The sequence below is a fragment of the Amblyomma mixtum genome, chromosome 5 (genome assembly GCF_055824585.1).
Source record: "Amblyomma mixtum isolate Tamu chromosome 5, ASM5582458v1, whole genome shotgun sequence".
NCBI classification, from domain to species: Eukaryota; Metazoa; Arthropoda; class Arachnida; order Ixodida; family Ixodidae; genus Amblyomma; species Amblyomma mixtum.
In genome coordinates, this window is record NC_143016.1 from 35,793,429 (window position 1) to 35,817,486 (window position 24,058).

Genomic DNA, 24,058 nt, shown 5'->3' on the forward strand with positions numbered 1-24,058 from the left:
AGGGCCTGGCTTATAGGCTAGCATGCAAGTTTGTGGCAGCTTTTACAAAAGCCCACCAAACAGAACAGCAAAAACAACTGCATGCATGTGCTCTTTTCAAGCTTTTAAGTCAACACAATTACTACAGGTATCATTCAAACCAAAATGCATGAATGAATTGAAAGATGAATGAAATTTTTTGCCATACATCACACACAATTATGTCTTTTTCCCACAGCTATTGGCAAGGTGGAGGAATTTCCCCTGCTTCAGAAGATTAAAAAAAAAAAATGTGACAGGACAAACATGAATCCTGATGAGAAAGCTGAGAAAGCAGCTGTATTTAGTAGTATTTACTCTAATGAATGTTCATACTGGGTGGGTGGAAGGGTAGAGTGGAGATGCGGGTCGAGGGTGTGGGGGATGGCTGGGTGGTGCTTCTTGAGGGCAGCTGGCTTTCCTTCTGCAACTCTGAATTCGATTTTGCCATCGCTTTTTCATTCCACTGCTATGTGGGCTTCTGGAGGGTGCGTGGGTGGGGTTGGGACGGGGAGGTGGATTGAGGGCGTTGGTGGGTGGTTGGGCATCCCCCTAGCTAAGTGGGTGGGTGGGGAGGCTTCCCTCACCCTCACTTCCCACAGAAAATTCCCCGTCTTCACACATATAACCAGTATTTTCGCCAAGTGCCACTCTTATCGCATTTGCAGTAAAAGTGGCTGCTTTCATAATGGCCAACCCATTGCAGCCATCTGCCGCCCATGTAAGCAACCTAGATCAATTCTATTCTTACCCTTTGGACACACCGGCTCTGTCAACTATAATCTTGGCGTTCGTCACAACTCCGTAATGGGAGAAGAGCTCATGAAGCTCCGATTCAGTTGTCTAGAAGGAAAACAAAGAAAACAATTTGTCATAATTTTTCTTACTTCACCAGACAGAAAAAAAAAAAAAAAAACTGATGCACGAAAAATCCCATATACATTAGCTACGGCTTATGCACTTGGGGTATTTTGACATCAAGCGCTTGTTTTGAGGCAACAACACAGGAATGCATTGCAGGTGTCAAGGCCCTTGCAGGCACAGTGAATATGCACAGCGAGACAAAAAAAGTGTCTAGTAAGCCGCTCTTCTCATCACAATTCAGATAGTGATGGAGTGAGATCAGCTTGCAAAAAACAGCACGGTGCATTGCTGCGAAATACAGGACATGACTCGCAAAACGGAAGAAGAGCAACAGCTTAAGCTGCAACAGGAGCGGAACCATTGGCGAGACAACCCCTTCCATGCTCCGCTACGGCACCTCAAGGCACAGCTTTGACTGTGGAATGTCCCCCCAAATGCAATGTTCATGACATCAGGTAGCCTGCTAACCCCTTGCATATCAGTTTCTCCACACACATTACAAGCCCCAGCAGTAACGGGCCAATGAATGCCATCATAGTTCAACTATGAGGAATCGGCACAGCAAAATTGCCAGCAGCTTTTGTTCTCAGCACCCCAACAAGCCCCAACTGATTCCAGCACTTAGATGTAGGAGTTTGTTTACAGTCATGCCTACAAATTTTTGTGCTGCTTAGTTGGTTCACAGATTGGTGGTACTTGATGGTATTAAGCAGGCTTTCATAAAACCTTGAGACGACTTCAAGTTGAGAAAGTTGAGAGAAATTCCCTAAAGTACACACTGCATGTATACAGGGACATTACATTAGCGACATTACATACACTATACTCATTGTACTGCCAGAAATTTTTTCCTTTAGGCTTTCAACGATCTGAATGACAGAAAATCACCTAACAGGACTCAAATAGATCTAAACACAGGGGAATCTCATTAATTGTATCTTACTCAACTTAAACTGGCCAGTTTTTTAGTTGATCTTTCGTTCTGTCAGCATCAAGAGTATGAAGGTCCCCTGACCACCGTCTGGACAAAAATTTGCTGTACTCTAGCAGTTGAAAGGTATGTCCGGAATTCGTTGATGCAAAAATTTTTTTTAATGACTCATTAACAGCACAGTTACAGCTGTTGCAGTCAAGTGCTTTCACCATGATTGATATCTGTTGTGCCCTCCCCGAGTCAGTTTCTCCCACCCATTACGGCGACAAGTCCAGGCAAGAGGTTTCCCTTTCTTTTCTGCTTTTAAGGGGAGGTACGGCGTATACCAGCGGCCCTGCCTCAGCAGTTTTTTCATTATTTTGTCACTTCCCAGTGTTCTCGTGACAGTGCCTCATCGCGTATCGCAGTATGCTTGAACCAAGATTATCAGTAAGGAAGAACAGGGGCAGAGAAACATGCCAGCAGCTTTTTGCCAATACTGCATGCCCATGTGTGCAGTAGGAAGAAATTCAGGTGAACTACAAATGAAAACCAGAGAACTACCCACACCACATAGAGACATCAATTGGCTACAGCAAGAAATTAAAATGCATGCTTTATTTTTTTTACACCAGAATGAGCAGTGCAACAAAAAAATAGCGACAGCAACAGCAGAAGACGAGATGTAATCCGTCATTTGCCTGCGAATCAGAATGATGGAACAGTGAAATGCAGTTCGCTATGCCGTCACAGCAAAGCCTTAAATGCCAGCAGAAATGGTGAGAAGACCAACTTTGTCGAAGCAGAGCACAAACGGCTTTTATTTCAACTTTCGCAGCCTTCCAGGGTGTGCATAGTGCAATATTTTTCAGTGGCTGTCATAACAGACGGATCTAAAGCAGTGGGCTTGGTTATTTGAAATGTTCAAACCTGGTCAGGAGCCCTTTAAAAATGTTCTAAATTTTAATCCTGCAGAGTTGAGACAAATTTCCAGGCCCCAGAATGTGAATTACCAGAAGTTGACTGCAATCACCGCACAGAATGACGTTGGCAGTGAAAATTTGGAACCTCTACAAAAAGAAAAAACAGGTGGGCTTTATATTTGTATTATGCTCATGTTTGGTCATAAATGAATACCTCAGAAAACCAAGCCTTAAGTTTTTAAATCACATGCAAAATCGAATAAAAAATATTCTACTTGTACCAAATTCTGAATATTTTCACACAATTAGGGAACACTACAAAAGAAAAAATTCAAAGGCAGAAGACACAATAAAGCTAGTACCCAAGTATGCTCTGCCTTTATTTTGTCTCACAGACTATCTTATATTAATTGGAGCATTATACATAAACTGTCAAGCTGTCAGTTGAGAGAAGACAGCATACCGTGAAAATTTTGCTTCTAACCCAAAGACTAGTCCTTACTGTGGCAATTGTTACGGGGCACCTAAGCAATTCATATGATGTGCAAATGCAAGAGCAAGTGTAAATGGCTCACTGAGACAGTGGACACCTCAATCTAACTGAGGAGGTGATGGCATCCCCCCAAGGCAGTTATGTGTTTCTTTTCCTCAAAACCAGCCGGAACATGCAGGCTGCTTTGATTTTGAGGAAAGGAAAGGTGCATAACTGGCTCCCTGGGTCAGTGGACACCTCAATCATGCTTAGAGGTGGTGGGGACATGAGCTGCCCAAAAGCATTAAAAGGGAAGACAGGAAAGGAGCTGCATTATGAATGCTTTCCACATGCACCCCTCCAGGCAGCATGTGGATTAAGAGCAGCTGTTTCACTGATGTGGGGGATGTGGAAGCACTTATTTAACTGTTCAGCTATTTTTATTAGCTTCAAAGTACAACAGATATTAAAAGGTTTGGTTTGGTTTATGGGGTTTAACGTCCCAAAGCGACTAAGGCTATGAGAGACGCCGTACTGGAGGGCTCCGGAAATTTCGACCACCTGGGGTTCTTTAACGTGCACTGACATCGCACAGTACACGGGCCTCGAATTTCTCCTCCAAAGAAATTCAGCCGCCGCGGCCGGGATCGAACCCGCGTCTTTTGGGCCAGCAGCCGAGCACCATAGCCACTGAGCCACCGCGGCGGCTAGATATTGAAAGGAGGAGGGGCATTACATGTAAGAAAGCAATCGCAATACATACCATTGAAAACAATAAAATACCAATCCGCAATGTTCCACAACTGTACTGCCTTGTGTGCCTTGTGCCTTGTGTGTCTTGGAGGAAATTAATGTGAGTGCGTGACTGTGTTACAATGAAGCATGCTGACTTTTTGGGGATGATTCAGGTGAGAAGAAATAAATGGAGCTGGATGAATGCATTGCCAGAGTCTAGCTCCATCTCCTCAGAGAATGAAAAACATCACTGCACTCAACCCACTGTTAAGTTCCCATAGAGAGAAACTCACACTGGCAGAGATGCCACCAACAAAGATGCGCTTGGGTACCATGGTGCCGTACCGTGGTGCATTCAGGGCAGCTGGTGATGGGGAGTGCGAACCCTCAGTGCTGTTTGTGGACTACAAAACATGATAAGAGAGAAAAAAAATTAATACATAGCATCGATGATCTGATAAAGCATGCAATGCTCAAACTTTATCAAGGGAAGAGTCTACTATGCTAATCAGTTTGCCTCAACCTAAGGTTGCACAGAAGTCTTGCAGAAAAGGTCAGTCTCTTCACACAAAAAAGTTTGGTTTGGTTCATGGGGGTTTGATGTAACAAAGAGACTCAATCTATGAGGGACACCGTAGTGAAGGACTCTGAAAATTACGACCACCTGGGATTCTTTAATGCGGACTGACATCGTACAGCACACTGGCATCTAAAATTTCACCTCCATTGAAATTCGACCGCCGCGGCCGGGATCGAACCTCCGTCTTTTAGGTCAGCAGCCGAGCGTCACAACCACTGAGCCACCGCAGTGGCTTCTTTGCAAAACAAAACGAAATTAATGCTTTATAGATTACCAAAATTACATGAATGGTGAATGAAGCAAACAAAGATTTCGTTAGCCTTTCCAACATTACAAATTTCCACAGCAACCTTGCTATTGCTATTCCAGTTAACAAATCTGCTGACTGCTCTAAAAAATTAATAGGCAAGATGTTGAGAGCCTGCATAATCTACATTTTTGAGCATTTTACCTTGCTTAATCGAAGCTTTTTTTTCTATGTATTAATGAAGCAGTCTGTGCTTTTAAATAAACAGGCTATATAGTCAACCTCAAAAAAAAAAAGGTGACAAGTGATCTAGGAAAACAGATTCATATCCGCAGTTACAATTTTCTGCTACTGAAACTGATACACAAATGTGCTGAAGAGTACAAACTGATTCCCGTATCAAAACAAGTATCTCAACACAGTTTGCATAATTAGACCAAGATTTAAAAAAAAAGACTATGATTAAGAAAAGAGCAAGGACTTCAACAAACAATTCAGTTCCCATTGCCAGCACAGGTGTTGGTAGTAAAGCGTTCATTATTATGTGATGTACTAGAATATTCACTTTGTGTCAAGAGGAGTAAAATAATCCCGGCTAAAGCTCGAGCACATAAGAACTTGAGCTTACAATTGTATCAACTCTTCCGAAACAAGGGATGTAAATGTGTTTTTTTTCAAATGGGCATTTCACATGGCTTCTTAAAGGTTCTAAGTATGGCCAACGTGACCAACATTCTAATGAGATTTTTTAACATAGCATGCATATCAAAATGATACCCCTCAAATTAATCCCAAATACAGCAGTCAAATCTGAGACAGATGGTTTGCTGACGCATATGAACTTTAAGATTTTCTCAATTCTGCACCCAACAACACCTAGCTCTTGCAATGAGAGAAGGTTAAGAGAAAAAGTTTTACCGACGAAAATGAAATAATGTAAACAAAAACTACAGAAATTAAAAAAAAAATAAATACGTTGATTGTCGCATTAGTCATCACTGCATTTTTGTGGTCCATGCAAGTACAGATCCAATGCAATTTATCAACGAAACAAATGATTTGAAGAAAGTTAAGCTTAAGGGCCGCTTACGACGAAAGAAACAGAAAGCATTGAATATTTCTAAAAGCAACATAATCAGGCAAAATGCAGCGAATGACAGCATTTACCTCAGTCATTAAAAAGCCCTACTCAGACAGGAATCTATAAAAGCACGCATGACAGCAAAAAAAGAACGGGAACTGTTCACACCGCAATGTTAGACAAGAATAAACACATCGTAATGATATCGCTAAAAAAAAAAAGTTAAGAACGGTGCACGCCCAGCTTCAATGGTGTTCCGTTGGCCACAGCACGCATGTGCATCAAAACAAGCCCGGCAGTTAAGAAGCACTGATCTATAAAGTGCTTGAACAGGGAACAGAAGAGATTACAAGAAAAGCAATGCCGATTACAGTCGACGAGGGTTTAATTCGCACTCGAGCCTATCATGCTACGTTCGACATGCTTCACGCAAAAGTTGATGAAAGTCACCCGAACGAGGCAATCAGACGAGCTGTTGCTTTAATTAGGGAATAAGCGGGGTGCTTGCCTGTCGTGCCATGTCTTTTGAACCAGGTCGGATAGCCCTGACAGACAAGTCCATGAGCCAAACAGCCGCTGCCCTGCAGCCCAATGCGCTGCCCGCGAAAACGTTCTTATTCAGTGCAATACATTGTTTCGGTCTAGGGACAACGCCTCCCCGGGTTTTCCCTACGCCACTTCAAAACTATGGCGCTCAATCCGAAACCCTGAAATCACAAGCACTGCGACGTATTCCAAGTCATTAAGATTTTCTTACAAAGCTACCTTATTTCAAGTTCCCATGTACATTGGTAATAATGCCAGGTAACAATCATGAGGATATATGTAGGGCACGAAGCACAAGCTGACACCTCTAGGGTCGTTTCGTTGCAAAAGGGTTCAACTACGCACGTTCGACAATTGCACAACAGCACGTAAAAAAGGCTGCCACAAATTATGCTCACACAATCACTGTGTACGCACGGGCCGTCAAAATGCACAGTTATATTTTTGTGCAAGGCCATGCGCATCATTTCTTCCTGGCGTATTCATTATGTTTCACTAAATCCACCGCATCGCACAATGCAATCAATAGCCTCCCTAAAACCGGGAATGGCTGAGCGTGACATGCAACGTTTAATAAGTTCAGAACTGCGCATGGTTCCCTCCCGTCCTAGTACCCACCGGCACATTAACCACACACACACAGCACTAAGGTCAGAAGCCCGGCAAAGCGACAGCCCGACCGCTCTCCCCAGCGGTCTATTTATACCGTACTTCCCAGACAAGAATAGGCGGCACAAGACCATGGTTTCAGCTTGCCTTCGAGCACGGAGGCTCAATTGCACTTACCATGGTGTTGGTGCACTTGGTATCCTTCGTTGCGCTCTTTGGAAAACACCGGCCACAAAACAGGCACCCGCCCTGTGGACGCGAGCACGCACGCACCCGCCAATTCTCGCGAACCCTTCAAAGCGCGCCTGCGCTATGCCTACCCTGTACCGCCAGCCCCACCGGCTTGCGCAGCGCCGACGAAAACGTTCACCCGCTGCGCTTACGAGGTTAACCAAGCCCCTCAATACCTAAAGCCCTGCCGGCAAGTAAAAAATAAAATAATATTTAAATCAATTTCGAAACGGTAAGTCAGATGGGTGCGCGCCAAAAGTTAATGCAAGTTCAATCAAGCCCGGATTCAGCCTCTCGTGCCAAAGCCGTAGCCTTCAAACGTAAATCGAAACTACTTGCGATGCTTGTCGCGCGCGCAAATAAATGTTATTTTTGTCCTCAAATGAAAACGATTGTGGAGTCATGCCGTTTATTTGAAAATATGGGATTTAGTGCAACGCAAAACGATGCACAGAGAGGCATGAGGAAAAGGCTCGCACGGAGCAACTATCTGCCGCACTGTACGGGATTCCCGCGAGTGCCAACGCACAAAGCAACCATTTAGTGAGGCCGGTTGCACACGAACGCACGAAACTATTGTCTAGACACGGTTGAAAAGCCGGCCAGTTTTTTTTTTTTTTTTCGCATAAAAAAAAAATCTGGCGGCAAACTGATGTCGAGACTAGATTTTGCGCACTTCAGAGTGGCACAGTAGACAGAGTGTTCCCAACCATATGCCACAACGCAACTACTCACTAGCAAAACCTACCGCCGAACGCACTACGACCTTCGCGGAAACAAAGTTCCACCAAGATGCAAACAAAGTGACAGCCTGTGAACATTGGCGGGCTGTCTGATAGATGATAGATGATAGGTGTAACATTAAGAGACCGGAAGCAGGCAGAGTGGGTGAGGGAACAAAACCGGATTAATGCCATCCTAGTCGAAACTAAGAATGGGCTTGAGTAGGGCATGTAATGCGAAGGCAAGTTAACTGCTGGTCCTTAAGGGTAATAGAATGGATTCCAAAAGAAGGCAAATGTAGCATGGGACGGCAGAAAGTTAGGTGGGCGGATGTGATTAAGAGGTTGGCAGGGATACGGTGGCTGCAGCTGGCAAAGGACAGGGTTAATTGAAGAGACATGGAAGAGGCCTTTGCCCTGCAGTGGGCATAGTCAGGCTAATGATGATGCCACTCTTCGAGCGTAGTGATCAACGCTCCCTCTCAGCACCCTCAGCATTTCACTGTTTCTTAGACCAACTCATGGCATTTAACTGTCTATATCTTAAAGCTCCTAGTTAATGGTCACAAAAAAAATTACAGCACGTAGGCGTGCGGCATCTGCGACAACCTTCGCTCGATACACTAAGATACGCGTTACACGCGGTAAACATAAATGACTGCAAACGCAGACTGATTGTTTCACATGCCAACACCAATTTTGACAAATGGTCATTGCATCTCACCTCTGAATGCTCTTAAAAAATAATTGCTGAACCATGAAGGTGAGGTTTTTATCCCACAGTTTGTGAAAGGCATCAGGAATGAGCAAAACTAGCACTTTTGATTTCTTTCAGCGAACTTTCCTATGCCCTGTATCAGCTACGATACCCTACAAAACGATAAAACACTTTATAGGACACGTTGTATTACTGCAGTGTGCATTTCTGTATGCTTCTTTTTCACGGTCTTTGACTGACTACAATAATTTGTTACTCTTTTGCTTTGCCTAGTTTTCTCTCATTTTTTTGCCTTTTCATATGTACGACCTTCGGACACTTGTTTCCCCCCCCCTAAAGCAATGTCCCTAAAGGACCCTTAAGGGTTAATAAATGGTGGCGATGATGATGATGAATGTCACTGTGTAGTGGGTGGAGTATAACCACCCCTCTCAGTTTAAGTACTGTGAAGGTAATTTATAACTGCACTACATGAGCACTAAGAATGGCGTTAGGTGCCTGATGCCATAATTTTCTTAATGAGAGTGTTATCAGGGTCAATGCCACGTTTCCTGGTTTAATGTCGCTGCGCACCATTACAAGGTTAATTCCCAGAAGTTATTTAATACTTGGCACCTGAGTAAATTCTTTTCGTAAGTACAAAATTTCTGTCAATACTGTAAAAATGCAATATCAAGATTCTCTTGCAAAGAACGCTGCTGTATTCTCCCTGCTAAGTCAAAAATATAGCCATAAGCACCAAACATCAGCACACAATCCAGTGTCAGTACTATAAAGCATTGTTAACAACAGTAGCTGTTCTATACGAGCAATGGTAAGAACAGTACTCACTTTATCAAAAAATCTGTTGTGGCGACCTTACGAATGTCATTAGGCCAAATGGCATTCAGTTCATCATTTTTTGTGCACATGTGGCATGGGTACTAGTTTTTGGCACATATATCAGTGACACACACACACACAAAAAGAAGAACAGCCATACTGCAAAACGAGATGGGTGCCCAGTACCGTACCTGCAGCATGCTTGCCAGGTCAGAGTGTATCGAGTGAATTTTTGGACATGGCACATTGTTAGTGTTGTCAAATGTATTTATAACACGGCGCCATGTGACACCAAATATTTCATACCATCCAACGCCTCTCTCACAATGGCAAGATGCATGATCAGAGACAAAAGCAGAATGCTATCTAGATGAGAAAGACATCTTCACTGCCCTATGTCCACCAGTGTATAATAAGCCAGAAAAAATGACTCCCAAACACATTTACACAAAGTGAAGAGTGACAGCAAAAAAGAAACAAAACTCCTGCATGCATGCAATGCAAGAACACTGAAGGCATAGTAGCAGCTCAGCAGACGACAAGCACAGTCAGCTCTTTGGCAATTGAGTTTTGTGGATGCTGAACATAATAAGGGCACAAGGGGCAGCGCCTATCATTAAGAAATCAAACCTGGGCACAATAGTTATTTGAAAGGGCACTCCCCGTGTCCCTTGGTAGGGTACGGCCATGTTGCAAGGTATGGACAAAAAGTTTAAAACAAGGCCACAGGGACCAGTGGGCACAGAAAACATTCAAGCAAGAAGAATGGAAGTTGCTAATCGATCAGAACTTGTTGTTTATCCACACCACAGAAAAAAAAAGAGCTACACATTTGTTGCCCCGTAAATGTTCTATCCAAAGTTAGAGAGTAGGCCACCTACAAGAGCAACTCAATCAATACCTTTCATCATTAAAATTGTGCTTAAGCTTGTATCCCCAACTTTCTCTTCGAGTCCATGACTTAACACAGCCACCATTTGCTCAATTTAAACTCACTACTGTACAACCTCAGCTTTGCAAACAAAACTAGGTATTTATGAAAAAAAAAAAAAACCATTCACCAGCACAATAAAGAAACATACAAAAGCTCACATCTTATCAAAAGATGGTTTCACCGTACACACGTCACAAAGCTGTACACACGTGGCATATGCTGGCTCAAAATGCACTTTGCCCTTTCTTCATATCACCCTCTATCCTGGGTAACTAACATGCCATGTACTTATGTGCAACACTGCACACATTCATTTTGCCCTGCAATAAACAGTTACTGTACAGATCCCTCAAAGTGTTCCAAAAAACAAAAGCAGCAGCAAGGGGCAGCAAGGGCAAAGAAATGAGTGCAAAACACCAACAGGGCACACGATGCTCACGCGTATGTACACAATGGTTTGCAGATGGCAGGTCTACCACGACATGTCTCCGGGGTGTGCTGACAGACAGCGAGAGTGGTCCACACTGGTTTCTCCGTACCTCATGTAGGGTCCATCATTTCCTCAGGTTCTTCTTTAACTTCAGCCACCTGAATGGTTGCAGCCGCGGCAGAGTCTGAACTGGTGACCGTGGGAACAGTGTGATGCAACTGTGCAGACGAAGTTGGGGTCGAGAAGATGCCCTTCACAGCAACATTAGTTGGCTGAGCCATGGTGACTACGACCACTTTGGTCAGGGGAGCTGTTGAAGTGACTGTCTTGGTCTGGAGTGCATTGCCGTGTTGTGTTGGCGCTGCTGTCACTATCTTGACAAGTGTTGGCGTAGAGCCAACAGTGCTAGTGCTGCCGCTGTTGCTGTTGACAACGCTAGTGGCAGCATTGGCAAGGGGACTGGCCGGTGCCGCCAGACGTGGAGGATTGGAAGTGACAATGACGTACTTCTGCGGTGCTCCCGGCAGTGCTGCCGTGGGAACACGAGGAGCAGGAACCAGCGAGGATGCACGTGGCGCAGCTTGGAGAAGACGTGAGGGCTGCAACAAGAGCATTCACAAAACCGGCTCAGTGCTGCATGTAATATTAAAGGAACACTGAGCAACTCTAAAGCCATGACAAGGCTTGCATTGTTCACATTTGTTTTACTTGACATGCATCACCACTCACAAGGTTTACCAAGACTCATAACCTTGTGCTCGCACAGTTCACAGTAATCAAGCCATGAAGTGTATGCATGCATGCACGTACGGAGCCTAGTAGCATTAACAATTCCTTTTGCACCACTACCGCCTTGTAGCCACCACTGTTACTGGAGAGCTTGCAAGTCAGCACTGCAGTTCAAGTAGCATTCCCTGCAGCACTAAGAGGAAGGACACTGCCACCTCATTGATGCTGTCCTACAGCTGTGACTTTTAACTAAAAGCTCTGCATGGGACACATGATTAGTGTGCATAGGAGGTCCATGCTCTTCTTGCCAAAGCTCCACTGAAGGAGTGAAAATGCAAACAGCACACTGACAGAACCTCACAGGTGATAAGCCCGCCAATAAAGGTAGTGGAAGCCACAGTACACAGTAGTAGCTACGGGCAAACCTCTTATCTAATCAAATTAGGAACGAACTGCAAAATAGGGTGATATATTAACCATTTCATACTATATAAAAATGTTCAAAGGTTACCGTATTTATTCGCTCAATGAACATACCCCCCCCTTGAGAATTTAGTTCTTTTTTTTAAGCGTCAGGTTTTCTTAGTGCATTCCTCAGTTTCCTGCCGTCCACAGTGCAGACTTTGGCAGCGCCCCAAGATTCTGCATGCCAATAACATCATGGCACATTCATCTTTTGAAGGAAGCTCCAACAGGAGTGGCACGCCTAACGAACTTGGCAGAACCCCAAGGTACTGTGTACCCTTATAAGCCCTTGACAGGAGCGCCGGAGGAGGTGGCTATCCAGTGACTCAAGCGGTGGCTTGCTCGACGTACCACTGAGCGCTGGAGCATCGGAGAGGAGCGCAGAAGTTTAAACCAGAATGCTATGAAACATCCTCTACATTGAAATGCTATGGAAGAAGCAAGACCTTCAGACCCCCAAGCGATCTGGCGAGCGCGAGATCGGGAGTGAAAATGTGTAATCCTACTCATACCGCAGCAAACACTTAAATATTCTATTTACACACTCGTAATGGTCTTGCAATCTTTTTTTAACCTCGCATAAAAAAACGCAACTGACATTCAGGGTAGGTGTTCCATTCGCTTTTTCTGGCCACAATTGGCCATCGTCGTCGACCACCACAAAATTGTCTGATCACGTCATGATACAGCAAACACCTTTCGATATGAACATGCTAAACACCGTGGCAACAAGAACACGGTTGACCATGTGGATGGATGGATTAACAGACGGACGGGCCCAAGTATATAAAATTTCGACGTTTAAACTTCTTTTTCCTCACGTAACGAACTCTCGTACCAAATTAATGTCTACTTTTCGGAAAAAAAGTGGGTTCATTATGCGAGTAAATTATGATGATGATCATCATCATCAGCCTGACTACACCCATTGCAGGGCAAAGGCCTCTCCCATGTCTCTACAATTAACCCTGTCCTTTGCCAGTTGCGGCCACGGTACCCCCGCAAACTTCTTAATCTCATCCACCCGCCTAACTTTCTGCCACCCCCTGCTACGCTTGCCTTCTCTTGGAATCCACTCCGTTACCCTTAAGGACAAGCGGTTATCTTGCCTTCGCATTACATGCCCTGCCCAAGCCCATGTCTTCCTCTTGACTTTGAGTAAATACGGTGAGGTAACTCTAATTGCTGTGTCTGTATGATAATCTCAAGTGATAACGACAGTGGTGACATTACTGATAACCAGATTAGCAGTCCACAAGACAATGGAACAGTGAGCATGAATGCTTCACACTGGCCAATGTGCACACCAGCTTTCACTGCACACTGACGGCACACAAAGCATGCAGCTTCAACTGTCAAACACACAGCTGTAGCAGAGATGCGCACTCTTCTGGCCACTCTGCTGGGGAGCCGAGCCAACAGATAACCTGTGAAAAGACCTCCTTGTTGCCTGCTCGAGGGAAACACAACGTGGAACGAGAGCACATCTGGCTGGCAAAGCCCACATCCCAAACAAGCAGACCTAACAGCAATTTGCATACCTGGGTGACTGTGAGAGTGGTGCGCGCCACTGTGGCCGTAGTGGTGGGCTGCATGCGAGCCCTAACCACTTGTGCATGCAGCAGGTGGCCTAGGTAGCCATACTCTGCCCGGTATTCCTCTGCATTGTCCGGAGGTGTCCGAGTTGCTTTCAGCACAGGCGCCAAGACCCTCTTCATCAGCCGGAGAAGAAGCCAAGAAAGAGACGACAGAAAGCAGTATAAGCATCGCAGCTTCATGTACTTGAAGAATCAAAATAATGCATGCCAATTTCCTGAAATCTATAAACGTGTGTGTGTGTGGGACGGCAGTTGCTAACAGAAACCTGATAACTGCAGTATGACCTAGTGTTTGGAAATCCTGTGCTTTTACAAGTGAACACGTGCTAGGCGCGGTAGCAGGGCCAGGTAAAAGTGAAAACTGTTTGATGCCAGGTCGTACCAGCAGCAGCTGCTTGATGTGCTCGGCAGCCTTCTTGTCGGCAGGAGAGACACCAGGCTCCTCTAGGCCCTGACGCAGCTTCTCGCCCAGGGCCCGCACTCGTGGAAGCACAAAGGACCGCACGACCTCAGGTCCTAGTTCAGCCAACCCTGAGACAGCCCCATAGTGTGAGGCCAGTGGCATCTTGTCATTCTGCAGCGCACGGCTAAACATGCGTGTCACCCGCGTCTGCACGTTGTTGGTGCTCGTGTTGAAATTCCTGCAAGGGCAAAGGTGGAATGGGTCAGCAACGCTGCCGCAGTGAGCAAAACGGGTGTACACCTTGACCTCATCTGGACTCTCTATAAGGCGCAAGCGTTATATGTGTCTTACATGCATACAAATGGTAAAATTACACTCTGAATGGCTTTAGAAATTAAATGACATCACTTTCAAGCCCCTTCAATCGTAGATTTTGTAGAAAAAAGAGGTGCACATTTTCACCTCAAACGCGGTACATATCCATACCTCAGCCTTATCAACACATCAGAAAAGTTGCAATTGAAATGAAAATTGCTCTAAGCACTATGCGACAGTTGATTGATGGGAAAGGTTGAAAAGCTGAACAATTTTTCATACTTTATTTTCCCGCCAATATGGGCCACACCAAATTGTACACTCACGCTTGTAAAAAAACACAGAACACCAAAGAAGCCTATTAGCAAAAGAGAAAAATATGCTATTTGATTGCTAGGTACTATTTAGCACCTATGGTACCGTTGTCCATTTGCGGGCACCTGAAGTGAGTGAGACAACATGAGTTCCGCTGTCCTAAACAGGGTTGAAGTTCGGTCAAGCTTTCGTTCATAGCAACACAAGCTTCACTCGGCCAGACACTTGGATGAAGTCTTTGCACTAGTTAAAACGATTCTGAGATCTTATAGCCTAAATCGCTAATTAACCGATCACGTGTGCGAACTATCACTATCGAAGAGGTGTTAAATCACAGGTTCACCCCTTATAAGTTGAGAAGAAAGAAAGTATTTAAAAATGAAGAAAACATCACTGAGCTTTGAATAAGACAAACAATGTAACAGAAGTTGCAGATGATGAAAATTTTGCAACGCAGCACAAAACTGCGTATAGCAGCTCAGTGCACATCAGATACTGAAGGCCTCCACAGTTCATTGTTTCAGATACGATGTGCTGCCTCAAATGCAACCTGCACACTTTCAAAGCCTAATTTCTACCATGTCAGCCAACTCTGCATTTTCCGTCACAAAATGTGTGGTCCTGAATCAGTTAGCGGGATATAAGTAGACTCCCGCTGCAGACACTAAGCCTCTTGGCCATTTCTTTGAGAGTGTTCTGCTAGGGTATGCTGTCATGAAAATGAAGTCTTCAAACCGACTACATCTAACTTGCAAAGAATAAAAAAATAGAGGAGGGCATACAACATGCCCACGTGATAGTTTGCTGCCCAGGCCCTCACACTTCGGCAGAAACTTACTTGCAGATCTGTGCCATCAGTCGAGACGCAAAGTCCCGCAATGCCCAGTGGTTGTCAACGTCGGGTCTAGTGCACAGTTGCCGGCTCACAATGCATGTCGCCACGGATGGGATGAGCTCATGCAGCTGCAAAAAGCCATAATCAAAAAGTATAATCTAATGTTGCATACCACCAACCAAACAGAGGGACACTGTCATTCTCCCAAGAACATCATACAGGCAAAGAATCAAGGTAATTCAGTACATGCTTGCCTAATACTATACGGTCACTTCCAAGGAGGTGTTACAACTGCATTCTGTACTGCATTAATGTGGAAATGTGGGATGGTGGATCCACAACCACTCACAGTTGGTATTTGTAACGGACAACAACCAGGTAAGCATACTATCAACCTTTTGGGGGGGGGAGGAAGGTCAGTTCTTAATATGGTCTGTGAAGTTGCACTTCAGTTAGGCACTGCATTTTGTTACTAGCATCTATATCCTAACGCCTTTACAGCAACATGTATTACAGGCCTAGGTGGAACACAATGAACGCCTATCAGTTTGCACTCCATTCGGTGCACTCTGCGGATGCGCAGAGGGCAGGCTTGGGAAGATCGGCGAAGCCATGTCGCCACGTGCGGCTGCAAATGGTGAGCGAGTGATGTAAAAAAAGGTAGGAAATTTGTATGTAAATTGGTTCCACTAAAGAAAAGCCAACTGCGTGCCAATTACCCGGCTCACTCATGCCAAGGGTCGCTTTGACATACGAACGGCTGCAAGACCAAACTTCCGGTAACCTCCGGAATGTGTGTCACACTAGAATTCGAAACTACCGAACCGTCGGCTGTTCTGATAGCCACTATACTCGGTCGGGCCGCATATGAGGTCGCCATTTTATCACCTTGTATCTCCTTTTGCCTATGACTCTGGCTTTGCGATCGTATTGGTCCGCTTCTATAGCTTGAGCAATAGATGTTGTTGGGCTAGTTGGTTTGATTCCATGTTTGCAGGACTCAGTGCACAAAAACAAAGCACAAGAACAAGGACGACGACAGGATGAAGTGCTCATCAGTGCTCCGTCCTACTGTCCTTTTTTTCTTGCGCTTCGTTTTTGTGCGTTGAATCCTACAAGTTTTATTGCTTATTAAGTTTCACACACACCACCATGGCATCACACGGGGAACTACATAATGTAGGTCTGGAGCTGGTGCGGAGGGGACCGAGGGAGATGAGTGGACTTCTATTTGGAGTCATCTTTTTTAGGCCAGCAAAAGGGTGCGAGTAGCGGGGCAACTTATATGCGGCATTATACCATATACACTGTGCGTCATGACCTTTGTAGCAAAATCTACGTGTAATCTGCATACCCCCTTCAACAAGTTTTAATTACAGGAAAAAAAAAGTGCACAAATTATGCGAGTAAATACAGTAGTCAAACCCAACATGAAGCTTGTGTGAAAGTCTGCTAAGTGCAGCGTCGTTGTTTACTGCCACAATAACACATCCAGCTCTTTACAAACCTAACCTAGGAAGAACCGTTCGTACTCACATATTTCTCAAGGTACAGGGTCTGGTTGTCCAGCAGCGCCTTCACCATTCGAATAAGGTAAATGAGAAAGGCCAGATTGTTCTGCACGACATTCACCTTCACCTGAAAATGCAAAACAGGCACCACGGACATAAGCATAAGCAAGCGACAAAGATTCGAGCGTCAAAACCTAAACAGTTAAGCTTACAGTCAGACAATCCACCAGGAATTCATGGAGCTATGTGACATGCAAAAAAAAAAATAGAGAACTGGGGCTCAAATACTTAAGATATCGGAACTAGAAATGAGCTTCTCATCAAACGTGTCGCTGCCGCTGCAAGGCCCGACGCTGCTTCACCCTGAAAAGCCAGTCCAGAAATTCTGCTTACCCCTTCCGAGATGAAAGTGCACAAACGTGGCAGCATCTGGTGAAGACCTGGATCTGAAGCCAAGCTCTGCAGCGCTTCCTGGAAGACAAAAAATGCTGGAATGTCTCGAAATGCCTCAAAAAAGAAAAAAATATCCACAGCACTGCACAGTCAATAAAGCTCTTTCAAAGAAGAAATGACTGCACTGTAAGCACCTTTGAAATACCACCTGTATCATTGTACAAGACAAAAAACCTCACTGCCTGACACAACAGAAGATCCCTCCCTGTAGGAACCTCTGCCACTTTCATTAAATTTATAATTTAAGACAGGCATAGAACACCAACACCCAAAATGCATAGCTGGTCATTTATGCTTAATGTATTTCACTAAGAAATAGCATGAACATGTAATCTCAGATAAAACCTGTGCCTTGTATGCTGCCGCTTGTTTACTCTGCTAGAGCCTGTGGGTACGCTACTCATCGGGTAATACTACGGCTCACAAACCCAAATAAATGGAATGAGTGGTTTTCATCTTTTAGAAGAGCCCTCATAATGAAAAGCACAACCGTTAGCATGAATCTAATTATCACTGCAAAGCACTAAGTGAAGAGCACCCCTTTTAGAAAATAAACTCCACCGTTGGTCAAGAAGTGCAAAATTTCATTCAGGCTGGAACACCAACACAGCCCTTAGGATTCGGTTACCAATACTGTAATGTAGCCTTTAAGAAGTCTTGAAGTAAACATAGTACTACAGTGTATAAAAGCCCTCCTTTGAAACTCACCGCTCTCCGCGAGTCATCAGATCCAACACAAGCTTCTGTAATTTCCTTGTAGTAAAGTTGCTGCTCCTAAATAGGGCAAAAAGGAAACAGAAGTGAGCCATGTGACTCTGCTGCACTATGATATGCAACAACAAGCTACTGCAGGAAGTCCATGCTGAGAATGAGGTCATCAGAACAAAAAATTAAATAAAAAAAAAGTACATCACTAGAGCCCTAGATATAACAAAGCTACATACCTGTCTCAAACTAGAATACCAATTAAGTAAACACTAGACATGCAAAATCAAGCAAGCAACTGCATCTCTGTTTACAAAGTATGCAACAAAACATATCCAAATGCCGCACACCGACCAGGTCTTGAACGAAAAGGTTCAAGCAACTATATTTAGGTTCACAAAATACACTATGAAGCACATCATGTTCTTCAAGCCTCCTCCTTTGCACAGTGTCGTTAGTGCAGAGAGGCTCTACTGGCTCTCCAACAAAGAGAACCTCCAAACCCTTCTCAGCTTTTCAGATACACAGCTTTGACGTCAAAGTAGTTGAGTGCTCTGCCATAAATAAAGATGCTTGTGCACAAGTTGCCACTCACCACAGACAGCTCGTGTGTGGCAAGCTGCTTGACACGGACAGTCTCGACATGCTTGGTGCGCTCCTGCTTGCTGGGCAAGCCGGGCACTTTGGCGCCTGGCACCACCACCTTGCTCAACTTGGTCACCGGATCAATGCTCTCCACGCGTTGCAGGTCCTTGGAAACTGCAGGGCAGAGGCAGTGTTACACTTGCCAACTAGTGTTGCGGTCGGCATCCCAACAATTGCCAGCAATTGCATTCGCCATAACACTTTTTTCAAAGAGTTCACTCAATGAGCTTAGTTATAAAAATGACACTCAGCTCATCTTTGGCAAAGTCCATGCTTAAACACCTGCGATTCATTTATCAGCTATAATGCACCTTAGCAACAAATCAAAATACTCACTGTCATAACCTTACCATTCATTAGACCCAAAATTTACTAGCAGATATAAAATGCTATATTTCTTGCAGCTTCAGCAATAATACACTACACCTTAATACAAACCAGCAACCTTGATCCTGTCCTCAGAATGGCTAGTGTATGTAGTGCATTTGAGTGATGAATCATTACTAATATGTGTGTTCAGCCCACACATGTGTTTATTGCCACATGTACTAAAGCTTCTTTCAATTATTATTTTTATCATTATTAGCATCTTTTAAAATCTAATGCTCCAAGTGACTTAGCAAAGTGCCCCTAGTAATGAATGCTACAATGCATAGTCAGGCCATACTGGAAGTTGAAGTGTTGCTGTCTGGGTTATTTACTCTATGACCTGAGAGCAAGACAGGACCACAAAGAAAGAACAGGATACTTTCTTCGTTGGCTGGCTATACTGGTTTACTGCACCATGCAAGCACAAACAAACAGCAAAAGGAAATACTGCAAAGAAGCTAGAATTCTTCCGACTGCACACAGTGCAAGAAAGGAAAGAGGCAACACATACCAGGTGGTGGGTTTTCAGGAACAGTGGGCTGGATTCCTTCTATACTCAGCCAGTGTGCTGAAATTGGGGAAGATGGCAAATCAGTTGAAATCACCACAGAGTGAGACAATGTAAAATCAAACCCTAATATTTATACACGGAGCACGCTATTAAGAACTCAGCACTTTATGCCCCTGACACAACTTCAAACAAGGCTTTTAAGTGAAACTAACTGCAGCTTGTAAACAAGCTGATATTAACTTTGGAAACCAACTTATTTGACCTATGCTATACAAACTTAGCTTATGTTTGTGCACAGCAATTACAGCAGATAATCTGAACAGGGGTCTTACTTTCAGACAGGAACATCCAACAGATGTTCCTGTCCATAATGAACTAATTTGAAAAGATGGTTTTCTTTTGTCAACATTATATAGCTTATTTCAGTAAGAAGGCATTACCTTTTCTAATACTACTAATGATTGTGTATGCTTAGCACAAGGCATAACAATTTAGCTTATCGAATACAAATTCTGTATGACACAAATGTGCTTGCAACCCATCCTAGCTCAGGTATGACCAGAAGAGGCAGAATGAGCATTATATTGCATTCCTGCCACATCACTCAATGGCATGAATGCATATGCTGCACATCAGTGCTAGAAAGTTGACGAACACTGTGTGACATAACAGGATCAACAGCTTATGTGCCTGCATAGACAGCACACAATAAGTGCATTAAGACTGATATTTCTCAACGGTACAATGACACTGTTGCCAAAACATTTACTTTGTTATGCCTGGAGCTTAACGCCAAACAAGCAGTGCTTTATTTGTCCCTACCTTTTAGAGAAACGTCCAGTGGGAGCTTCGGTAACTGTGAACTGATGACTTCGTTCAGTTCCAGCTCTTTTTCTTCTACAAAATGCAGCTCCCTGCCACCACCACTAGCATATCGGAAAGGCACATAGTCGGGACAGTGGAAACCATAAAGTGGCTGGAAATAAACCGAAAGGCAATCGGTTAGTTGATAAACAATGGACTTTAACCACATCTACTCAAGTGTTTTCTCATAATGATATCAAGAACCAGCTGCAAGGACATATGCTGACACCTTTTTGACACCCAAGTAAAACACTCTAGACCACAGCATGCAATATGTACACAGCAAAAAAAGAAGACAAAACACAAAAACAGGTATGAGTTACCCACTCCACAAGGTGGCAACTGATATCTCTGCAGAAATCAGATAGAAAATGTTAAATATGTCAAGGCAAGTGAAATGTTTGCAGTCTGTTTCTCATTCTCAGTACACTGAAAAGTAATCACTACAACAAGGCAGCATATGCAAGCTGCCGCGCTTTCCCCTTTTTGCAGAACATGACACTGGACACGATCAAAGAGCTCTTGGATGGTAATGTACTATAGTTACTACTTAAAGTAATGAGAGTTTAACTTCATTTATGTTGACTTCAAGGGCCCAGTCTTCAAATTTTAAAGTAGCAGTACATGCATTTCAAGACGCCGAAGAATGAAAATTTCATTTTACATGTAAAACTCCGCATTAAATTAGAAGTGAAGTTCCTGACTGCAGGTACAAGGATTGGGAAAAGTGGCAGGATGACAGAAATCGCTTGGCACGCGTCATGGGATACCAACGGTGTAGACTGCATATCATTTGAAAAACCCAACAAGTACAGAAAAGCCCAGTGTTTAGGTAAGTAAGAGAACGAGGCGCTTGATTCTTTATTCAAACGAAATTTATGATCATGGTATCGCCAAAAGCTGACCGCAGAAAACAAAACAAAAACAAAGCGCGAGAAAAAGGTGCCGGTCTTCCAAAAGATCAAATGCTTCCGCACAACCAGCCGAAACTTTCGGAAACGCGCGCATCGCGCGCGGCGCTGCGCCGCTTACCGCTTACGACAGCGGCAAAGCGCAATCGCGAGCACAGCAGCAACGAAACTCGCCGCTTACCTCGACGTTTTTCATTTTCAGCGCGTTGTCAAAATCGGACGTCGAAAGCTTTCTTCGTTTCGCGTGTCCCATGAACTTGCTGGCATCCTGCAAAAGTAGGGAGGAGAAAATATATGTGAGAAAAATATGCCCCACTAATAAATGCGAAAAGCTTCCACACAAGACGGTCGACAAGTGACCGCACGCGCCACGAAGCACGCGGATGTAGATGCGAGTGCGACGCAGGAATGCTTCGTTTACGTGCTCTTTCAGTGCGCATGCCCTGGCGTTGGATTTCAAATCGCGCCCGCTTGGCGCGCGAACGCGCATGCACAGCGCTTAGCGGGGTCGTAGCGCTGTCAAGGCACGCGTCAAGAAAACGTTTTCCCCGCCGGTAAAATATCGCAGAGGTGATGAAGACAGAGCAAAAAATCTGTGGAGGACGCGGACAGTTTAGTTAAGCAAGTGGTAGCTCGGGATCGAAGACATACCTGTGCTATAACTTTGAGACGGTACGTGATCTCGTCGGCAAGTTCTTTGGCCGCTTCATCGGGTAAATTCGAAATTCCGATTGATTCAGCGATGACCTTCATGGACTCCGGCGAGAGGTTGCTGATTGTTTTCGACTCTTTCGAGGCCATGCTGAAGAATGCTTTACTATTTCAGGTGGCGATGCGGTGTCCAAACACGAAGAAACGATCATCCTGCAGCCTTCTGAACAACGCCACGAACATCCAGCGCCATTTTAGTTACAGCCTCCACTAAATTCAAGCGTGTTCTTTCTCACAATATGCCCGTGGAGCTGTCTGTTGCATAAATTTTTTTTTTAAAAGTTTGTTGGAAAAAAAAACGTGATTGGTAATTTAGAGCCAATAAAACTGCCGTAATAAAAATTGAAAGCAAAAATTTGTGTTAATATTAATATTTTTGTTGAGCTTAGAGTTTGCTTAGTTGGGCAGCAGTGGCCGTGTCGCTAGTGTCGTTAATGTCAACAACTCTATGGTTTTTTTCTTCCTTCATGGTCGTTAAGTTTAGCGCTTTCTTTCCTCCCATGGGGGAATGGTGCACAGCCGCAGTCATTCACGAGGAAATACTGGTGGACGGCCTCACTTTTAAGGCCCCTAGCCCAAGCCACGCGGAGGAGGTAGCAATCGCCCTGGCTGCCTCCCACCCTCAATCTAAATTCATCTTGTCCGACTCGTGGGGCCTGTCGGAGCCGGTCGGAGCTGGGCTGGATAACGCCTACAGCGCAAAGAATACTTCGAAGAGCAGCTCGGGATCAGGACCCCCCCGATCCAATTTCTCATTTGGACGCCAGGTCACCGGAGCTTGCCAGGGAACGAGGCCGCCAACTCGGCCGCCCACGCACTCGCTAACCGGGCCCCCGACGTAGACCCTCCCGATCTGGGTCAGGACACCTGCCCCCTTTTCAACATTCAAAGATATATCCGCTCATTACCGGGACTCGCACTGTCGGTACCCGGCTCCTCTCAAGGGGCTAGGAGGAGGAGGAGGAGGAGGATAAATTTTATTTTCGTCGACAGATGTATCTGACGGTATGGGGTTATAGCCCCATCAAGTGGCCATGAGCCCGTGGCGTTCGGCGACTTCTAGGGCTCTTGTCACAACCCGGATCTGTGTGTCCGAGTCGGAGCTGAGCAATGCGGCCTCCCACTGGTCTGGATTCGAGAGCTGCAAGCCTCTAGGGGGGTAGTCCCGAGGGCAAGCCCAGAGTATGTGGGATAGAGTGGCATGTTGGCCACACATTTCACAGGAAAGGCGGGCATATATCGCGGGGTTGGGGAAGGTGTTCGTTTGGAGTTGCCTCCACGCAACTTCTTGGGGTTTGGTGAGAGAACTATGTGCGGGGGGATATAGAAGTCTACCTAAGCGGTAGTGCATGGTTATGTCATGAAATGTGACCATACGATCTCTCGCCGTCCGCAGGACGGGCGACACCACAACCCGGTCGACGAATCCTCGGGCATAATTGTGGGCCGCCTCGTTGCCTGGATGCGACGAGTGCGCAGGGACCCAGATCAATTGGATCGGGCGGAGTTGAAGTTTGGTGGAGTGGAGGAGAGAGAGGGTGACAGGGGAGACCCGGCCTTTGGCGAAACTACGAATCGCCGATTTAGAGTCGCTGAAGATGGTTTCTGCAGAGGTGGAGACCATCGCCAAGGCTATGGCCGCCTCCTCGGCCTCTTCAGGCGATCTGACGGGAATGGAGCACGCAACTAGCGGCCGTCCACAGTAGTTTACAACCGCGAGCGAAAAAGCTTCGCGGTCGGGGTATTCAGCGGCGTCGACATAGACTGCTGTCTGATCTGTTAAATATTTTTTGTGCAGACTTAGCCCTGTGCTTGCGGCGAGCGATATGATACTCTGGGTGCATATTTTTAGGGAGAGGGGTAACGATAAGGT

The 24,058-nt window shown here is 45.0% G+C and overlaps 2 protein-coding genes across 7 annotated transcripts in view; both read right to left on the reverse strand.

Moving 5' to 3' along the window:
* Positions 1–7,514, reverse strand: part of LOC149341762 (protein boule-like) — a 37,638-nt gene extending 30,124 nt beyond the window's left edge. For 3 of the 6 annotated variants that reach the window (XM_089543929.1, XM_089543932.1, XM_089543927.1), the window contains exons 1-4: positions 7,166–7,513; positions 6,342–6,429; positions 4,219–4,329; positions 770–861 (exon numbers count right to left, since the gene is read on the reverse strand). In XM_089543929.1, the coding sequence (XP_089400055.1) occupies positions 770–861; positions 4,219–4,329; positions 6,342–6,395 (257 nt within the window). In that variant the 5' untranslated portion in view covers positions 6,396–6,429; positions 7,166–7,513. Of the gene's footprint in view, positions 1–769; positions 862–4,218; positions 4,330–6,341; positions 6,430–7,165 lie in introns of all 6 variants that reach the window. The other 3 variants (XM_089543926.1, XM_089543930.1, XM_089543931.1) reach the window with 3 other exon arrangements.
* A 1,688-nt stretch (positions 7,515–9,202) lies between these two features.
* LOC149341763 (transcription initiation factor TFIID subunit 6-like) lies at positions 9,203–22,396 on the reverse strand. The gene is made up of 12 exons (XM_089543925.1): positions 22,126–22,396; positions 21,656–21,742; positions 20,522–20,675; positions 19,700–19,756; positions 18,770–18,933; positions 18,178–18,243; positions 17,410–17,487; positions 17,042–17,143; positions 15,509–15,633; positions 14,020–14,278; positions 13,581–13,751; positions 9,203–11,444 (listed from the first exon to the last, which is right to left on the reverse strand). The coding sequence occupies exons 1-12, from the start codon at positions 22,273–22,275 to the stop codon at positions 10,956–10,958; spliced, it is 1,902 nt and encodes a 633-aa protein (XP_089400051.1). The 5' UTR covers positions 22,276–22,396; the 3' UTR covers positions 9,203–10,955.
* Between the last annotated feature and the right edge of the window lie 1,662 nt (positions 22,397–24,058).

Excerpts from the sequence above, each read along its gene's own strand:
- LOC149341763 (XM_089543925.1), bottom strand. The coding sequence starts at position 22,275 with ATGGCCTCGAAAGAGTCGAAAACAATCAGCAACCTCTCGCCGGAGTCC. Across the intron at positions 20,676-21,655 it reads TGAAAATGAAAAACGTCGAG|CCACTTTATGGTTTCCACTG; the intron begins GTAAGCGGCGAG and ends GTTTATTTCCAG. Across the intron at positions 19,757-20,521 it reads ACTGGACGTTTCTCTAAAAG|CACACTGGCTGAGTATAGAA; the intron begins GTAGGGACAAAT and ends CCCCAATTTCAG.